At 44.1% G+C, this 15,128-nt stretch overlaps 1 protein-coding gene across 3 annotated transcripts in view; it reads left to right on the forward strand.

Moving 5' to 3' along the window:
• The window catches only part of PWWP2B (PWWP domain containing 2B), a 39,429-nt gene that overhangs the window by 12,225 nt on the left and 12,076 nt on the right, over positions 1-15,128 (forward strand). For all 3 annotated transcript variants that reach the window (XM_015426892.1, XM_015426893.1, XM_015426895.1), the window contains one exon: positions 9,384-11,043. In XM_015426892.1, coding sequence (XP_015282378.1) covers positions 9,384-11,025 — 1,642 coding nt within the window. In that variant the 3' untranslated portion in view covers positions 11,026-11,043. The remainder of the gene's footprint in view (positions 1-9,383; positions 11,044-15,128) is intronic.

Raw genomic sequence — 15,128 nt, forward strand, 5'->3', positions numbered from 1 at the left:
TGGTCGAGACTAAATGGATGTCTTTTGGGCCAGGGACCACCAGGAGATGTTGGTTACTAGAGCGTAAAGCTCTTTGAGATGTATACGGGAATACAAGAAGCTATCTTTGTATCTGTGGTCTTGGCATGTACTGTGTAATTTGAATCCAGCACCCTGTGGATGGTGCTAAAAATGCTTTAAATCATGGGGATAAAAATACTGCAGATGATTAATTACAATATGGAACACCCCATGATCATTCTGCTTTACTTTTTGGTGAGAAAAGTAAAGGAAGAGTTTATACAATATTCTTGGCAACAACTAGGCTGAGGCTGAAGAGGAAAGAGACAGAAGTATATTCCATGAGGCCACATTATTATTCTGCATAATGTGAGCTACCATCACCAGAACCATTCATCTTAGTTCATATATGTGCTTGTCTTAGTTCATATAGATGCATCCATCTCTAGATTATGAAGACTACAAATCATAAAAAATATATCCAAACGGAAAACAGACTTTCTAATGTAGCCTAATAGATGCAATCATAAAAAATGCAAAATGTCTACTTAGACGTATTTGACTGCCCATGTGCTAAAGATATTCTTATATCTGCTTGGAAGACTGGGCATTTTACTGAATTAGATCAGGTCATTGTTGCCCTTAACATCTCTGCTTTCTGTGCACATATTTATTTTGATGAGTTTCCCTGGTTTAGGACAACGTCTCCTTCTAGGGGAGAATGTGGTCCACTGTGATCATGACATCTGTTGTCCGGAGGCCCCCGAAAGTAAACCTAGGTACGTTCTCACACAGTAGATCTCACTCTTCCCCCCCCAACTTGTATAAAGCTCCCTTTTATGAATCAGACTCTTGGTCAGTCTAGCCCATCTAATCTGACTGTAAATGATTCTCCGAAGTCTCTGATCGAGAGATGTCTCTCTCTCCCAGCTCTGCTCCAGGACTCTCTTATTATAGATTTGGGGGATTGACTCTGGGACCTTCTGCATGCAAAGCTTTATTCACTTAGTTATGGCCCAGGCTCTTCACTGAACATCTGCACAGATAGTGTCTGGGCAGTAGTGGCAATGCAGGCAAGTCCCAGTTTATTGGGCTGAGAAATTTTAAGTGTGATGCCACTGCTAAGGGTAATTGCAAAGGTAAGTGTTTTTTTAGTGTTGACCATGTGCCTATCAGCGTGCTTACGTCAGCTGTAACTTATGGTGCCATCGTATGTCACCACAATGCATTGACATTTCCCAGCCTAGCACCCATTTTATGGTATTTGGTCACCTCTTATCAGGCAGCCCTGGTCATTTCACCCCTTTAGGTTACCAAGTAATGTCAAGTTATTGCAGGAATAATGTATATTATATTGAGCTGAACAGTTCATTTTGTGTGTGTGTGTGTGTTCAGTTTGGAGAACCCTTATTGTCCTGCTTTACTTAATTAAAGCATTTCTATCCCACCTCTCTCCCAGAGGAGGGCCTCCCTGCATAACTTGCTAGTTCAAAAGAAATCACGGTTTGTTGTGACATCTGAATTGAAAGTTCTAGCAAATTGCTGTTTCTCAACTGTAAACTGGGATTCTACACCACAGGTTAATCCCAGTGGAGAATCCTGGGTTGTAGGCAAGGAACACAGCAGGTTGTTTAAATGCCTGCTTTTGGACATCACAGCAAACTGTAGTTTCTTTTAAACCAGGTACTCTTCAGTCTCTGGGGGCAGGTGAGAGACTTCAGTCTGAAAAGTTTCCCTTGCTTCACTTTTGGAGTTGATGCCTGAAGGTAGCTGTGAGATAGGATGGATCAGGATGTACTTGTTTGGCTCTGAGGACTCCTCTGAAAGGAGGTAATCTGGTGTTGGGCCTGCTGACTTGCATATAAGTATCAGTTGTAGAAGTAATGGGCACACCTTCGTGAATCTGGCATAGGGCAAACCACAGATGGTGAGAAGATGGTGTCCAGAAATATTCCCAGGCTTCTGCTTTGGAAAGTGTTTGGGCATGTGTTTTAAAAGCTTTATAGAAATAAACGAACTTCATGTGTTGCATGAACATTCACCAGTTTTAGTGCACACCAACTGTATTTTAAAATTGGGTTGAGACAACGGTATTTTTGTTTCACCTTTAAATGCCAGCCATTCTAAAACAAAGATGCCACATGATATGCTAGGAGGATATTGAGGTTTTTAGAAATTGTCTGAAAGATGGGCATGGGTACAAACTTATTTTTTTAAAAGCTGAAACAAAATTAATTTTAATGGGAATGTTACAGTGTGGAGTTGACAATGAGTATCTCAGTTGTGGTATGTCACATGCTTTGATTTAGTCACACTTTCAGATACTTTTGCTCCATTCCTGTTGACAGACAACATTTCATAAAACATGACATTACACAACTGAGATATTCATTCTGAATTATCCACCAATGTACTTGATATTTGAAAGATACCAGATATGCATTAAAAATAATACTCAACGGATTTTTCCAGTAATCTTGTTATACCCCAACAAAGATAACACAAACAGTGGAAGCACTTTTACCAAGTATTGACATTATAATAGGTATGGGTCTGTAGCATAACACAACTGTAAACAAGTGTTTTTATATAAATCAAAAACAGGAATGTGAAATACCATTCCATTATTTGTACTTGTTTGGGGTTTATCTAAAATATGGCCAGGGTCCGACATACCTGAGGGACCACCTTTCCCCATTGATACCCCAGAGAGCACTACGGTGGGGGCTCAACATTGACTGGTGATTCCAGGCCCCAGGGAGGCCAGGCTTGTGGCAACCAGGGCCAGGGCCTTCTCAGTGGTGGCTCCTACCTGGTGGAACGAGCTCCCAGAGGAGATCAGAGCCCTGCGAGACCTTTCACAGTTCCGCAGGGCCTGCGAGATGTATCTCTTCTGCCAGGCTTTTAATTAGGAGCCACCACCACCGCCACCAACTGCCTCATGGGAACATGGGGCATTGGGATGGCCCATTTAAGATCGATGCCCCAAAAGATCGAGTTACGGTATTCTGATGGAGTGGTACTGCCGATTCGGGCTTGAGTAACATCTATTGATCACCATCTTAACTTGATTTATTTGACTAAATGATTAGTATTAACATAACTGAGCACTTTAATTTTGATAAAATGGTTGTTTTTATACGTTCTAATGTTTTATACTTGGCACATGGTGCCCTTGTTTGTTAGCCGCCCTGAGCCTGTTTGCGGGGAGGGCGGGATAAAAATATAATAAATAAATAAATAAATATGTTCAAAGAGTTCAGAGCTGTATATTTGAATGATTTGCAGTACAGTCTTATGCATGGGGTGGAGAGAGTTGACGAAGAGAAATGTCCCCCCCTCCCAAAATACTATTTTATTTAATTATTGATTTGATTTGATTATATCCCACTCCTTTCCCTGCCTGGCAGGGCTCAGGGCAGCTGATGGGTAGTAGGTTCAGGACAGGCAAAAGGAAATAATACTTTACACAGAGAGTGGTTAAAATGTGGAATTCATTGCCAGAGGATGTAGTGATGGTCACAGTGATGGCCACAGGAATAAACAGCTTTAAAAGGGGATTAGATATATTCATGGAGGATGTCTGTCAATGGCTACCAGCCATGGCGACTGAGGGGAACCTCTGCATTCAGTGGCACTAAACCTCTGAATCCCAGAGCCAGGAGGTAACATCAGGGGAAGGTCAGCCTCTATGCCCTGTTCCTGGCCCTCCAAAAGAACTGGTTGTGACAGGATGCTGGACTAGATGGACCACTGGTCTGATCCAGCAGGACTCTTCTTATGTTCTTAATCTTATGCAGAGTTACTCCAGTGTACTGGAAATGATAGATTAGACTGGAGTAATTTTGCACAGGATTACACTGTTGAGGTGCTTCTCCTAATTTCATATCCCCTGCCCCCCCCTTTAAAAAGGCCATATTAAAGCACTGTCACATTTTTTTGAACCCGCCTCTGTATAAATCGAGGATTTTTGAACATAATTTAATTGTGAGGGAGCAGACCTGTGATTTCTTCTAGCTCCTTCCAGAGTTGTACTTTCTTAAATTAGAAGGTTCAAATATGTGTGTGCGTGTCTTTTCTCTTTCACATACGTGTGGGCACCTTCAGCCCTATTCTCTCACACGGTTTCAGATTTTGATTATGTGGACTGGCCTGTGTTCTTGGAATGCTTGGAGTCCTACAAACTAAATAAAAGGATGTGTTGTCTGCCCCAGTGAAATTATAATGGACAGAGTTTTTAAAACTTGCTTCTATGAGAACAAAAAGGAGAACAAACTTAAGGATTTTTGGAGTATGTTGAAAGAGAAATGGGAAAAGGGAAAACAACGCTTTGCAGGAGAAGTGGGCAGATCCACGTCTATGGCCCAGAAGCTTCAAGGGAAATAACTTCTCAGTTGTTGTTGTTTTTTAAAAAAAGACATAATATTTCTCTGTATGTAAACATGTGTGTTCTTGCAGGCAGCAGCTATACATTGCTGACATATGTAAAAGGCTGTCTCCCTAATCCACGAACCTTTGTCATGATTTTGATAATAATTTCCTCTTGTGATGAAAACATCTCACCATTTGAAGTACCCCCCCCCCTTCAGGCTAAGGCACAATTGATGGCTTTGTTCTCATGTGTCAGGCAATCTTACATTGCAGATGCCTTCCAGGTCAGGCCAGTGGTTTACAAAACCCGCTGACCATTTACTTGGTGTGCCCGAGGGGGATAGCGAGGGATGATGGAAGCTTTGCACCTGGGGAGGAAATAAAATTCTAAGCTGGGGAAATAAAAATTCTGAAGTCAGAATTCTCATATTGTAAGAAGATTATGCGTATTTGCGTAATTCTGATTTTTATTTTATTTGCAAATGAAGGGGGGGGTAAAAGGACTCAAGATAGGATATTTATTTATTTATATCCTGTTTCTTCCATCATGGAATACATCATGGCAACAAATATCGGGTCCTCAGACGGTCCCCTGTCTAGATGCATATTTGCTTAGCTTCACTCTGGACCTGAACAGCTGCGATCAGACATATAGACACTCCTGAACTGCGAAATTTCTCTTAGCTAGCCAAAATATGCAAATATAAATGGTTGTTTTTTATAATTAACTTGAACTCAGATCTTGAAAGCTGTTATGTGACAAAAGGACTGCCGAGTTTTGTGTGGTAACTTTTATCAGCGCCTGTCAAGCTTGGTTGGAAATGCTTAGAAACATAGTATTGTCTTCTCCAGTGAGTCTGTGGAGGCTGGTTACAATTGGTTTGCCGAGAACCTAGGTGCCAGAGTAAGTTTCTAGCAACCTTGCCTTTGAGACCATATAATATATCTCAGTAGACTAATTTCAAGGTGACGCTTTTATGGAGACCTGTGACCCACATTACGAACAAATCTTTTCCCAGGCACAGGAAGTGCACTCTTGAGGGTGGCTGCTGCCTGAATTTGACCCCTATATTGCAGCCTTGAGTGCGAAAGTAGTTGGTTCAGTCAGTCCCAAAGAGCTGAGACTTCAAATGCTGGCTTCCAATATTTTTCACTCTCTCCTGCGCTCTACTTTGGCCAGCCAAATGACTTGTCAGCTGCTTTCTTGATGCCCCGGCAATGCTCTGGCAGCTTGTCAGTTCTTCTTTGTAACTTCCTTTCATCCATATATGTGTAAGTTCTTTCCCCTCCTTTCTTCCTTCTCTGTACAATGCTTTTATTCAAGAGGCCCACAAGCTGCTCAAAGCTTTTGTGTATTTATTTATGGTAAATAACTAAATGGCTGACAACTGCTGAGGCAACATAGTTTAAACTTTTTTTTTGGGGGGGGAGATATAATTATTGAGTGCCTTACTGCAAGAACATAAGAAGAGCCCTGCTGAATTCGACCAATGGTCCTCCTAGCCCTGGTTCACAGGGTGGCTAGCCAGTTGCCCCAAAGAGCCAGTGAACAGGGCATAGAGGCCAAGCACTCCCCCATATGTTGCCTCCTACGGTGGTTTTCAGGGGTTTACTCCCTTTGAATGTAGAGGTTCCCTTTATTCACCATGGCTAGTAGCCACTGATGGACCTAACATAGCTAACCTCATTTAGCTCATTGAAAACACCTCATTAGTATACCTGTTCTACAGATAGGGGATTAAAGTTTTCTTGAACCCTAGTTAGCTGTAATCACGGTTAAGATGTAACTTTGGGAACATGAAGGGATTCCTGTGTAAATGGAGTGGGACTTCGGGGGAGAGAGAGCACCTGATCCTATATCTATAATTCCTTAATCATGGTTATGGGATTGTAACAGTTATGTTTGTGATGGCTTTCAGGGGTCTGTTTAATAGCAGATTAATTTACAGCAGGTTCCTCTGTGCCTTGATGGAGCAGGTGAGGCTTTGACCTATTTGCTGAACCCTGCAGTTTTTCAGCTGGGAAGATGGCTTGATGTATTACTCAAGTGTGTAACTATTTTTTTATCAGCATCAGTTTGTAATCCAGCATTACAAAGTGGTAAAAGTTAAAGGAAACAGTTAAAATGTTTTAATTAATTTGAAATACTACTTATCAGACCCCCCCCCCCCACCCTTGAAGTTTCGCATATAGTCTTGCCAAAGGGTTTGGCTCCTTGGTTCATTCTGCCAGGCAGATTAAAAAGTCCTGTGGTCACAGCACCTTACACCTTGGGCTGTCTTCTGATTATAGGCTTGGATCCAGGCTAGGTGTTTATACAGGTGCAAGGATTTCCACCCACGGAATAAAGTTTTCCAGGCCTCCTAACAGCTTGAAATATCCACCCAAAATCCTGTTATTGGGGGAGGGGGGACCCCTCAGAAAGAGGATTTCAAAAGGGTATTTGGGGCTGCCATGGGAGGTGAGGAAATCACTCTCCTCATGAAAAAATTCATGCACCCACAGGAAAATTCATCTGGATCCAACCAATAGGACTGTGTTTGCAGATATCATATCTCATTCTGAACAACGACCCCAGTTTGGATCAAAAAATCGACACAATGGGACCCCCAGGCTTACAGGAAAATATGCATTGTAAAAAAAAATGGTGGAGGTTAAAGGCTCAACTAATAGAATCAAAGTCCACTTCTTTAGGAAAAGAATGCCACTGAAATCTTGTGAGACTACCTTGTGAGATCTTGGTGGCCATTTTATGTGTTGCCATGCAGACCCCAGTGAACATTGCTGAGGCTTCCAAGTCTTTGTTAGTGTTAGCTTGGGGGGGGGGGAAGAAAGAAAAAGATAGAAGGAAGCAGGGGTCATTTCATAGAAAAAGAGCTAGGGGAACTCATTAGCATAACTCATTAGCATATGCCACACCCCCTGACATCAGGGGCCCGGCGGTGGATCTGCAAGGCCAGCGGGAGTGCGAGGAAGCCCCGCCAAGGCCCTCCCTGGCCCCAGGCAGGCAGGGGTGGGGAGAGGCGGGGAGGAAGCAACTTACCCTCCCTCTTCTCCTGCCTCCTCCTGGCTGAATGAGGGCTGGAAGCGGGGCAGCCGGAAGCAGGGGGTGGGGCTTCGTCATGTGCCCCGCCCCCCTGCACCTCACCCGGGGGAACTGCGTTCCCCCACGTTCCCCCCCGAAATGACCTCTGGAAGGAAGAGAAAATGAAGCTGAAGGGAAGAGGAGCAAAACCAGGGAAAGTAGACAACAGGGAAGTGGAACAGAAAGGGGTGGGATGGGATTAGAGATTGCTGGGAGAGAAACTGAAAAGGGTAAGTGGGTAGAAGGGAGAGAAGGAAAGGGAAGATACTGCAGACACTGCCAGAGAGAGGCAGAGATAGAGGTAGAGAGGAAGTAATGGAATGAGATTCCCACCTGCCCCAAGTCCCCAACATCTTGAGTCCCTAACATTGCAATGCATCTGGAAAGCTCAGCATTGCAGCCAGTTGTGTCCAAAATCTATCTGTACTAAAAAGGGATACTTCCCCTAATTTTCCCAGCACTTAATTTGTGCTGTTCCTCATGGAAATAAGAGCCGTCCTGCTGCTTTTAATGATTATGATTGCTTCATTAAAAGGCTGTGAAGTAGGCATATAAATTGTAACTGCTTTGCAACAAATATCTAGGAACATTGTTTACTTCAACTGTCACTTGCTAGTAAGGGCTTAATCTTCTTTCTGTTCAAGCAACAAAAAGTTTATTTTCAGTGCCTAATTTTTAGGGCGTCAGAACCTACCTCCCATAGCTTAATCCAGTGTTAGTTTTGTGCCACAAAAACAGCCAGTTTTTAAAACAGGTTCCTCAGTATTCATTGTTTGAGGTACTGCAGGCATGGTTATCCCTTTGGCACTAAGAGCAGTAGGACAAGTAGCACAGGGGTATATATTTGTGGTGCTGTATTGTTCAGCAGACTTAGAACTAGTGCACACAACCAAAAGTATCACTCCACGGTTGATGACTTGCTTCAGAATGTGTGGACTGCCTCTGCTGAAAAGTATTGCTGTTGAGGCAAGATGAAGTCCTAACTCTGGTGTTGGTGGGTTATTCACACATGCAAGTCATCATTAAAGTGCTACCTCTTTATGTCCATTTAGGCCAGGACAGTATACCTGGCTCCTCCGCCATTTTCTCTTGACAACCACCCTGTTAAGCTGAGGTAAAATGCCTTGCTGGCCGGTCACACAGCATGCTTTTTGACTGAGTGAGGATTTGGACCGGGATCTCTCTGTTCCTAGTCTATGTGAGCCACAACACTACACTGGCTGGTGTTATACAATGATGAATATTCTAAAAAATTATTTCCCACATTTGTATTTGGGAGGAACTGTGGCATAGTGGAAGAGCTTCTGCTTTGCATGCAGCAGGCCCCAGGTCCAGTCCCCGGCATCTCCAGTTTAAAGGGGCCAGGCAGGAGGCGATGTGAAAGACCTGTGCCTGAGAGCCTGGGGAACTGAGCTGCTGCCAGTCTGAGTAAACAATACTGACCTTGATGGTCTGATAGGGCAGCTTTGTGTGTGAAGGCTGCTGGGAAATGCACATCTGGTTCTTCAGAAAGAGCTTAGGGTAGCATACACGGGGTATTCTGTTTATGTGGGAACCAGTGCTAAGCTTTCCAGCAAAGAGATGACTTCTGTTTTTCACTTTTTTGGTAGGGAAATCCTGGAATTTCAGTGGGTATATTACCTTTTCTCTACTGCATTCCTTGCACCTGAATACTTAGCTGTGCCTACCTATATCTTTCAAGAATAGGAGAATCTCAAGCATACAGATTAGTTTTGACTGTCCATAAAAAGAGTAAACGTCCAAAAATGGACATTATGTTGCTTTGGGATTGTCCAGTGAATGTATAGTTTCTAATGTTTGTGCTGCAATATGAATTTTGAATTGTAATTTTGTTAGTAGGAGGGAGCCGTACTTTGAATACATTCTGATTATTTGTGTATGTTTTTTCCCTCCCACGCTACTCTAGGTCTGGATTGTTTTGTCTACCGCCAGCTTCATTACCAAAGACCGACGACCCTCTTAAACCTTGCACCAATGGGATGTCTGAAGATGGAGAGCCTAAAAAGTTGGAGGCTGAAGTGTGGTCATCAGATGAAAAACTTTCCAAGCCCAACAGCGAGGAACATGTTCCTCCCCTCTTGCCTCCACCACCATCAGGCAGTGTTCCTCCTTACCCTCCCTATTTTGAGGGAGCCCCTTTTCCTCCTCCGTTATGGCTAAGGCGCACATATAATCAGTGGGTACCACAGCCACCCCCAAGAACTATAAAAAGGACAAGGAGACGCTTGTCTCGAAATAGAGACCCAGGAAGGCTCATCATGAGCACCATTAGGTTGAGACCAAGGCAAGTACTTTGTGAAAAGTGTAAGAACACCCTGAATCCAGAGGAGGATAGTAAAGTAAGGCAAAATGCTAAAACCAGAAGGAAACTAAGCATTCAGGATAAGGAGCAAAAAAGGCACAGTGAATCTGAGTATGTAGAGAAGAGGAACAAAAGAGAAAAGCGAGACGAAGACAAGTTCTCTGGGGAGCTGCTGCATCGGACTCCTGTTATCAAAATATCTTACAGCACCCCACAAGGCAAAGGGGAAGTGGTGAAAATTCCCTCTCGAGTTCATGGCTCGGGGAAGCCGTTTTGTCCTCAGAGACTACTACAGAATGGAGGGGAGGACCAAGAAGAGGACCGAGACTCAGAGCAGTATCAGGAACCGAAATGTTTTATGGACAAGTCGTCAGGTGGCCATCTTGCTTCCATTCCAAAGCTGAAGTTAACTAGGCCTGTGCATTCCAGCACAGATGTGCCACCTCCAAAAATCAGGCTGAAGCCCCATCGAATGAATGAGGGGGATAATGTTTCAATATATAAAGCTGAACTTATCGATGAGATGAATGTCCCTCCCAGTCGCAGAGGGTCTCATGCTACTGCTGATGCTTTTTATACTGATGAGTCTGCCGATCGAAGTCTAGCAGAAATGTCTTCAGGCAGCTCCTGTGAAGAAGAGGACTTCAAAAGGTTTCACCAAGGCAAAGATGGACACGATAACTTGGCTTTTCTTATGAATTATCGTAAAAGGAAAGCAGATTCTTCTAGCTTATCAGTGTGTAGCAATGACAGCCTAGATGAATCCAAATCTTCCAGTTCAGAAGTAACATCCCCAGAAATGTGTGACTTTTTACCTGGTGATGATGCATCAGTGTCTTCATCTTCAAAAGAGGAGCGCAAAATTGTGCCCCCATTAACAGTTCGACTGCACACGCACAGTGTCTCCAAATGTGTCACCGAAGATGGAAGAACTGTATCAGTAGGGGATGTCGTTTGGGGTAAAATTCATGGCTTCCCATGGTGGCCGGCCCGTGTTCTTGACATAAATCTGAGCCAAAAGGAAAATGGAGACCCTTCTTGGCAGGAAGCAAAAGTTTCATGGTTTGGTTCTCCAACAACGTCTTTCTTGTCTCTATCAAAACTTTCCCCCTTCTCTGAATATTTCAAACTGCGATTTAATCGTAAAAAGAAAGGGATATACCGGAAAGCTATTACAGAAGCTGCCAAGGCAGTGGAGCATCTGACCCCAGAAATAAGAGATATCTTAACACAATTTGAAACATAATTTTGGCTTCATTAACAGGTGAGTCTCTGTAGGGGACACTATAGCTGCAACGCAGAAAGTAACTTAAGTAACTATTTTGCTTAGAGTTTGATTTTAGAACATTTGAAAGGGTAAAGGTTAGGCTGCCTCAGATGAATCAAAGGTACTATATGTGTTTGCTCATTATATAATTTCTAGTGTGTGTATTATATTACCTATATAATACAGAGATAATAGCCCTTATGTGTATGCATCTGTGTGCTTGCTATGGTAATAAATGGTTTTAAAAGCAATAATCGTACAGTGCAAGTCCAAGCAGAGTTATACCTTCTAAAGTAATTGAAGGGTGTAACGGTTTAGGATTGTGCTATAATAGCTAGAAGTATCCTTGAAACAGTTAAAAGGTAACCAGAAACTGTAGTGTGTAAAATACTATTTTATTTTTTTAATGTCATTGATTGTATAACTTGTGTGAATATGTTTTGGCATTCAATCGTCGTAACTGGACCTGGTACTTCAACATATCTAATTGCAGTGCCTTTGCAGCAATCTCATGTGCATGACAGAAGATGCAGTTTATGAAATTCCTTGGTCTTGCCTGGCCTGTGTGGTTTGGGTCTTTCTGGGTTTTGATGTACAGTTGCAACAGCAAAGCCTGTCTTAATTCTGTATTTCCATTTATGTCCTATTTCTGCTTTTCATTTTTTGACTTCTGCATGAGGTGTTTTTTTTTTCTGGGTCTAGATGAAAGTGCATGCACATGGGCACACACAGATCATTCATTCTCAGTCTGAAAATCTCATGACTTTTTAAAAGACCATCTTCCCTACTTGTCTCATTCCTACACTGCTTCCCTTTCTGCAGCTTTATCATTATCATAATGTCAACTAAGCCAAAGGCAGTCAAGGACTGAAATTTATTCTTCCCTAAGGTCCCAGTGGGGTCACACTGCTGGGGTGGTGGTGGTTGTCACTGTTTATACTTTGGGAAACCATGAGTCTTAATTGTAGGTTTATTACAGCGAGAATTGTGGTGCTGAATACACAACTTGCATTCTTCTCCTCCTCCAGGTTGGGGCGGGGGGAAGCAACACTGTTGTCATGGGAGACTGCTGATATAAACTGCTATTTGGCCTGCTGGAATCCCGTTTTCATATTTGTCTTTAAAAGATCATGTTCCTAATCCTTATGTACATGAATCTGAAATTTGTGAGCAAGGCCTCTGTGCGCTGGGTTTCTGAGGAAAGGGTTGCTGGAAGCAAGGCCTTGGAAACCCTGCTTCTCAGGCCTAAAGATGCGAAGACCGTCACTGGTGGTTTCTGTGACAAACGAAGGGTGTTCTGCTTGTGCCCAGAATGCATCTCTCCATTACTGCTTCACACGTTCCAGGACTTATTACTCAAAGCAGACCCTGGAGATGAGTGAAAGGGGGTGCCAGTTCAGCTCCAGACCTCCATGAGGCTGCCATTTTGGAGGCGGCACCTCTGCATTCATTGTCACGCTTTCAGTTCTTCTGGTCATTTTCTCCTTGCTGCTGTGCTTGCCCATGGCTCTCCCCCAATCAGAGCTGTCCTGCTGCCACAGTGCTATTTTGTCTTCAGTGTTTGTCCAATTTTTATCAGAATCCTGGTAGTTAATTTGGAATAAGCTTGCTGATGAAGCGATTTCCAGTCAGAAGTCTGTTGACTTACAAAGGCCCTCTCATCAACTTGCCATTGCAATGGTGCTTCCACCACCCCGTCAAAAAGGATGCAGCAGCACAGCTTCTGTGTCCTCTCTTCGGTTGCCAGCATCAGCCAGTGCTGAGCATGTGGGCCTCTTCTTTCATTTGCCTCCCCACCGTACCATTCAACAGGGCTGGCATCAGTATACCCTGAGATGGGGCAGCTAGCAGGGCTCTGGGCTTGTAGCACTCCCCCACCCGTTCACTTCCTAGTGCTCCACCACCCATGCTCCCAGTTGCTCACATTGCTGCTGTCAGTGGAGAAAGGGCTACAGGCAGTGCAGGTGGTTGTGAGCATTGGTGGTGGTGGGAGGGCTCACAGGTGGGCAAAGGAAGTACACACAGACAACTGGGAGGCATGGGAATGGGTGGGAAATAAAGAGGGGCAGAGGGGGGGGGCTTGGGGGTGAGGAGGAGAAGGAGGGCCCAAGACCTGGAGCCAGCCCTGCCTTTTAGCACCACGAGGGCTCGGTACACCAGCTAGTTCTTCTTCCCACCAGCAGATCCTGGATCTACTAGTTGAAATGCCCAGAACACTGGTAAGAAGGCTGGCTCCTAACACAGGGAACAGTCAGTCTATGTGGTGGGTAGCAGCAGGTAGCCAGCAGAGGTGCCAGGAAGGGAAGATGAGGATGAGGTGGATTGGCTTCTCAACGTGCTAGGGCTGGGAAGTTGAGGAGGTGGCTGGCTACCGAGACAGCTCTGCAGAGGGAGGGAGGGAGAGAGGGAAAGGAACCAGGAGCAACAGGGGAAAATTGAAGCATGAGTAGTGCAGTCTCATGCCAAGCTCAGGAGGAGGGCAAGGATTGGTGAACATCTGTGTAGCATTGTGCTATGGAGAGCACCTCTCAAACTTCCTAGTATGTAGTTGACCTCACCCGTCTCCATTGGAGTTCGACTGCACAACGCTTTGAAGGAACTTGCTCTGAAGTTCAGTGAGAAATCAGACCCAACCCTCTACACACACCCCACGCACAGAGGACACAATCCTGGTCAGGACCATATTTGGACTGATTGTTAAGGCTGTGTGTGTGGGTGGGAACTGTTGGCTGGTATAGTTCTTGTTGCAGGATTTGGGCAGTCTTGTTCATAGGGTGGACACTCTATTCGCTCGCACAAAAGCCTCAGCTGTAAGGAACCAGGGCCTTGTTCCACTACTGTTTTATTCTTAGATGGTGAGAGAGAACCTGGATCTGCAAGTTGGCGTTTACTTTGCAAAGCAATATTACTGTTTTTTGTGTGTGCCGTGCTTCCTTGTTTCCATGAATGGTCTGTTTGCTGAGTGGCAAGCATAAATGGCTGTTATTTTTGGCAGATGGTGCTGTATTAAAATGTGTTATGCAACCAGGCCAAGAAGCCTCTTTTCCTTTCCTTCTGCAAACTTTGCCAATAATAAGGAAATTTAACCAGATTACCTACTATGATAAAATGAGTATAATGAGGAGTGTGGGGTTTTTTTTAGAATGTTGGTAGCTGCATAACTTGTAAGTAACTCCAACCCTGCTTCTAAGCAGTCGCTAAAGATGAAGAAAAACAACAACAGGGTCTATGTAGCTATATTTAGCGCTGTAGATTGCAGATAACTGCAAAGAAAAATCTGAAGACAAAATCCATGGAATACCATTTTTAGGTCCTACCCTAAAGGATGTAAAATAGTGTGCGAGCTGCCCTAGGCAGAATGGTGTGTGGATTTGAATAGACAGAAATGGTACTGGATAGAGCTGATCTTCTGGGAAGAAGGTAGTGTCAAGATGGAAATATCAGAAACTGTAGTCGATCAAATGTTGTATCCGTGTCTGAACTTTCTTCTCTTACTCCCAGTCTTTAAATGTAGAAGCCTTTGTAGCTTGGTAACACATTAGCCGCTGAGCAATAGATTTAAGGGTTCTGCTGGTTCAGTTTGTTCATTACAGGCTGCATTAGCTGAATGAGGAGTGATACGTCATATGGCTGCAAGCTAACATACTTTGCATTAATAAAACCAAGGAAGGTTTTTGATAGGTTGAGAAAAGATTTGGTCGGTTGACTGGTCAAATATTAGTTAAGGATCCCCCTGCCTAAAACATTAATTTTATTAGGACACATAGCTACTTTAATCAAAATCTATATACTAATAGTGAAGTCGCCCCCTTGCGTGCGGATACCTAAATCTGCGCATCGGGGGCACCTGGGGGGGAGGGAGATTTTTGTGCACACTTGGGGCAGTCCCCAGGTGTGCACAAAAATCTGAAAAGTTGGAAAAAATATTGGGGGATACTTAAATCCCCCCAAAAGTAACAGAGCGCTCCCTGCGGATGCGCAGGGAATGCCCTGCGAACTGCCTCGCCACTGCCACAGAGGGCGGGAGGGCAGGACAAGGCTTGGCTGGCTGGCGAGCGGGTGGGGGGGAGAGACCGGCGAGG

This window comes from Gekko japonicus, unplaced genomic scaffold, assembly GCF_001447785.1.
Source record: "Gekko japonicus isolate JY-2015 unplaced genomic scaffold, Gekko_japonicus_V1.1 scaffold35, whole genome shotgun sequence".
Taxonomy (NCBI): Eukaryota; Metazoa; Chordata; class Lepidosauria; order Squamata; family Gekkonidae; genus Gekko; species Gekko japonicus.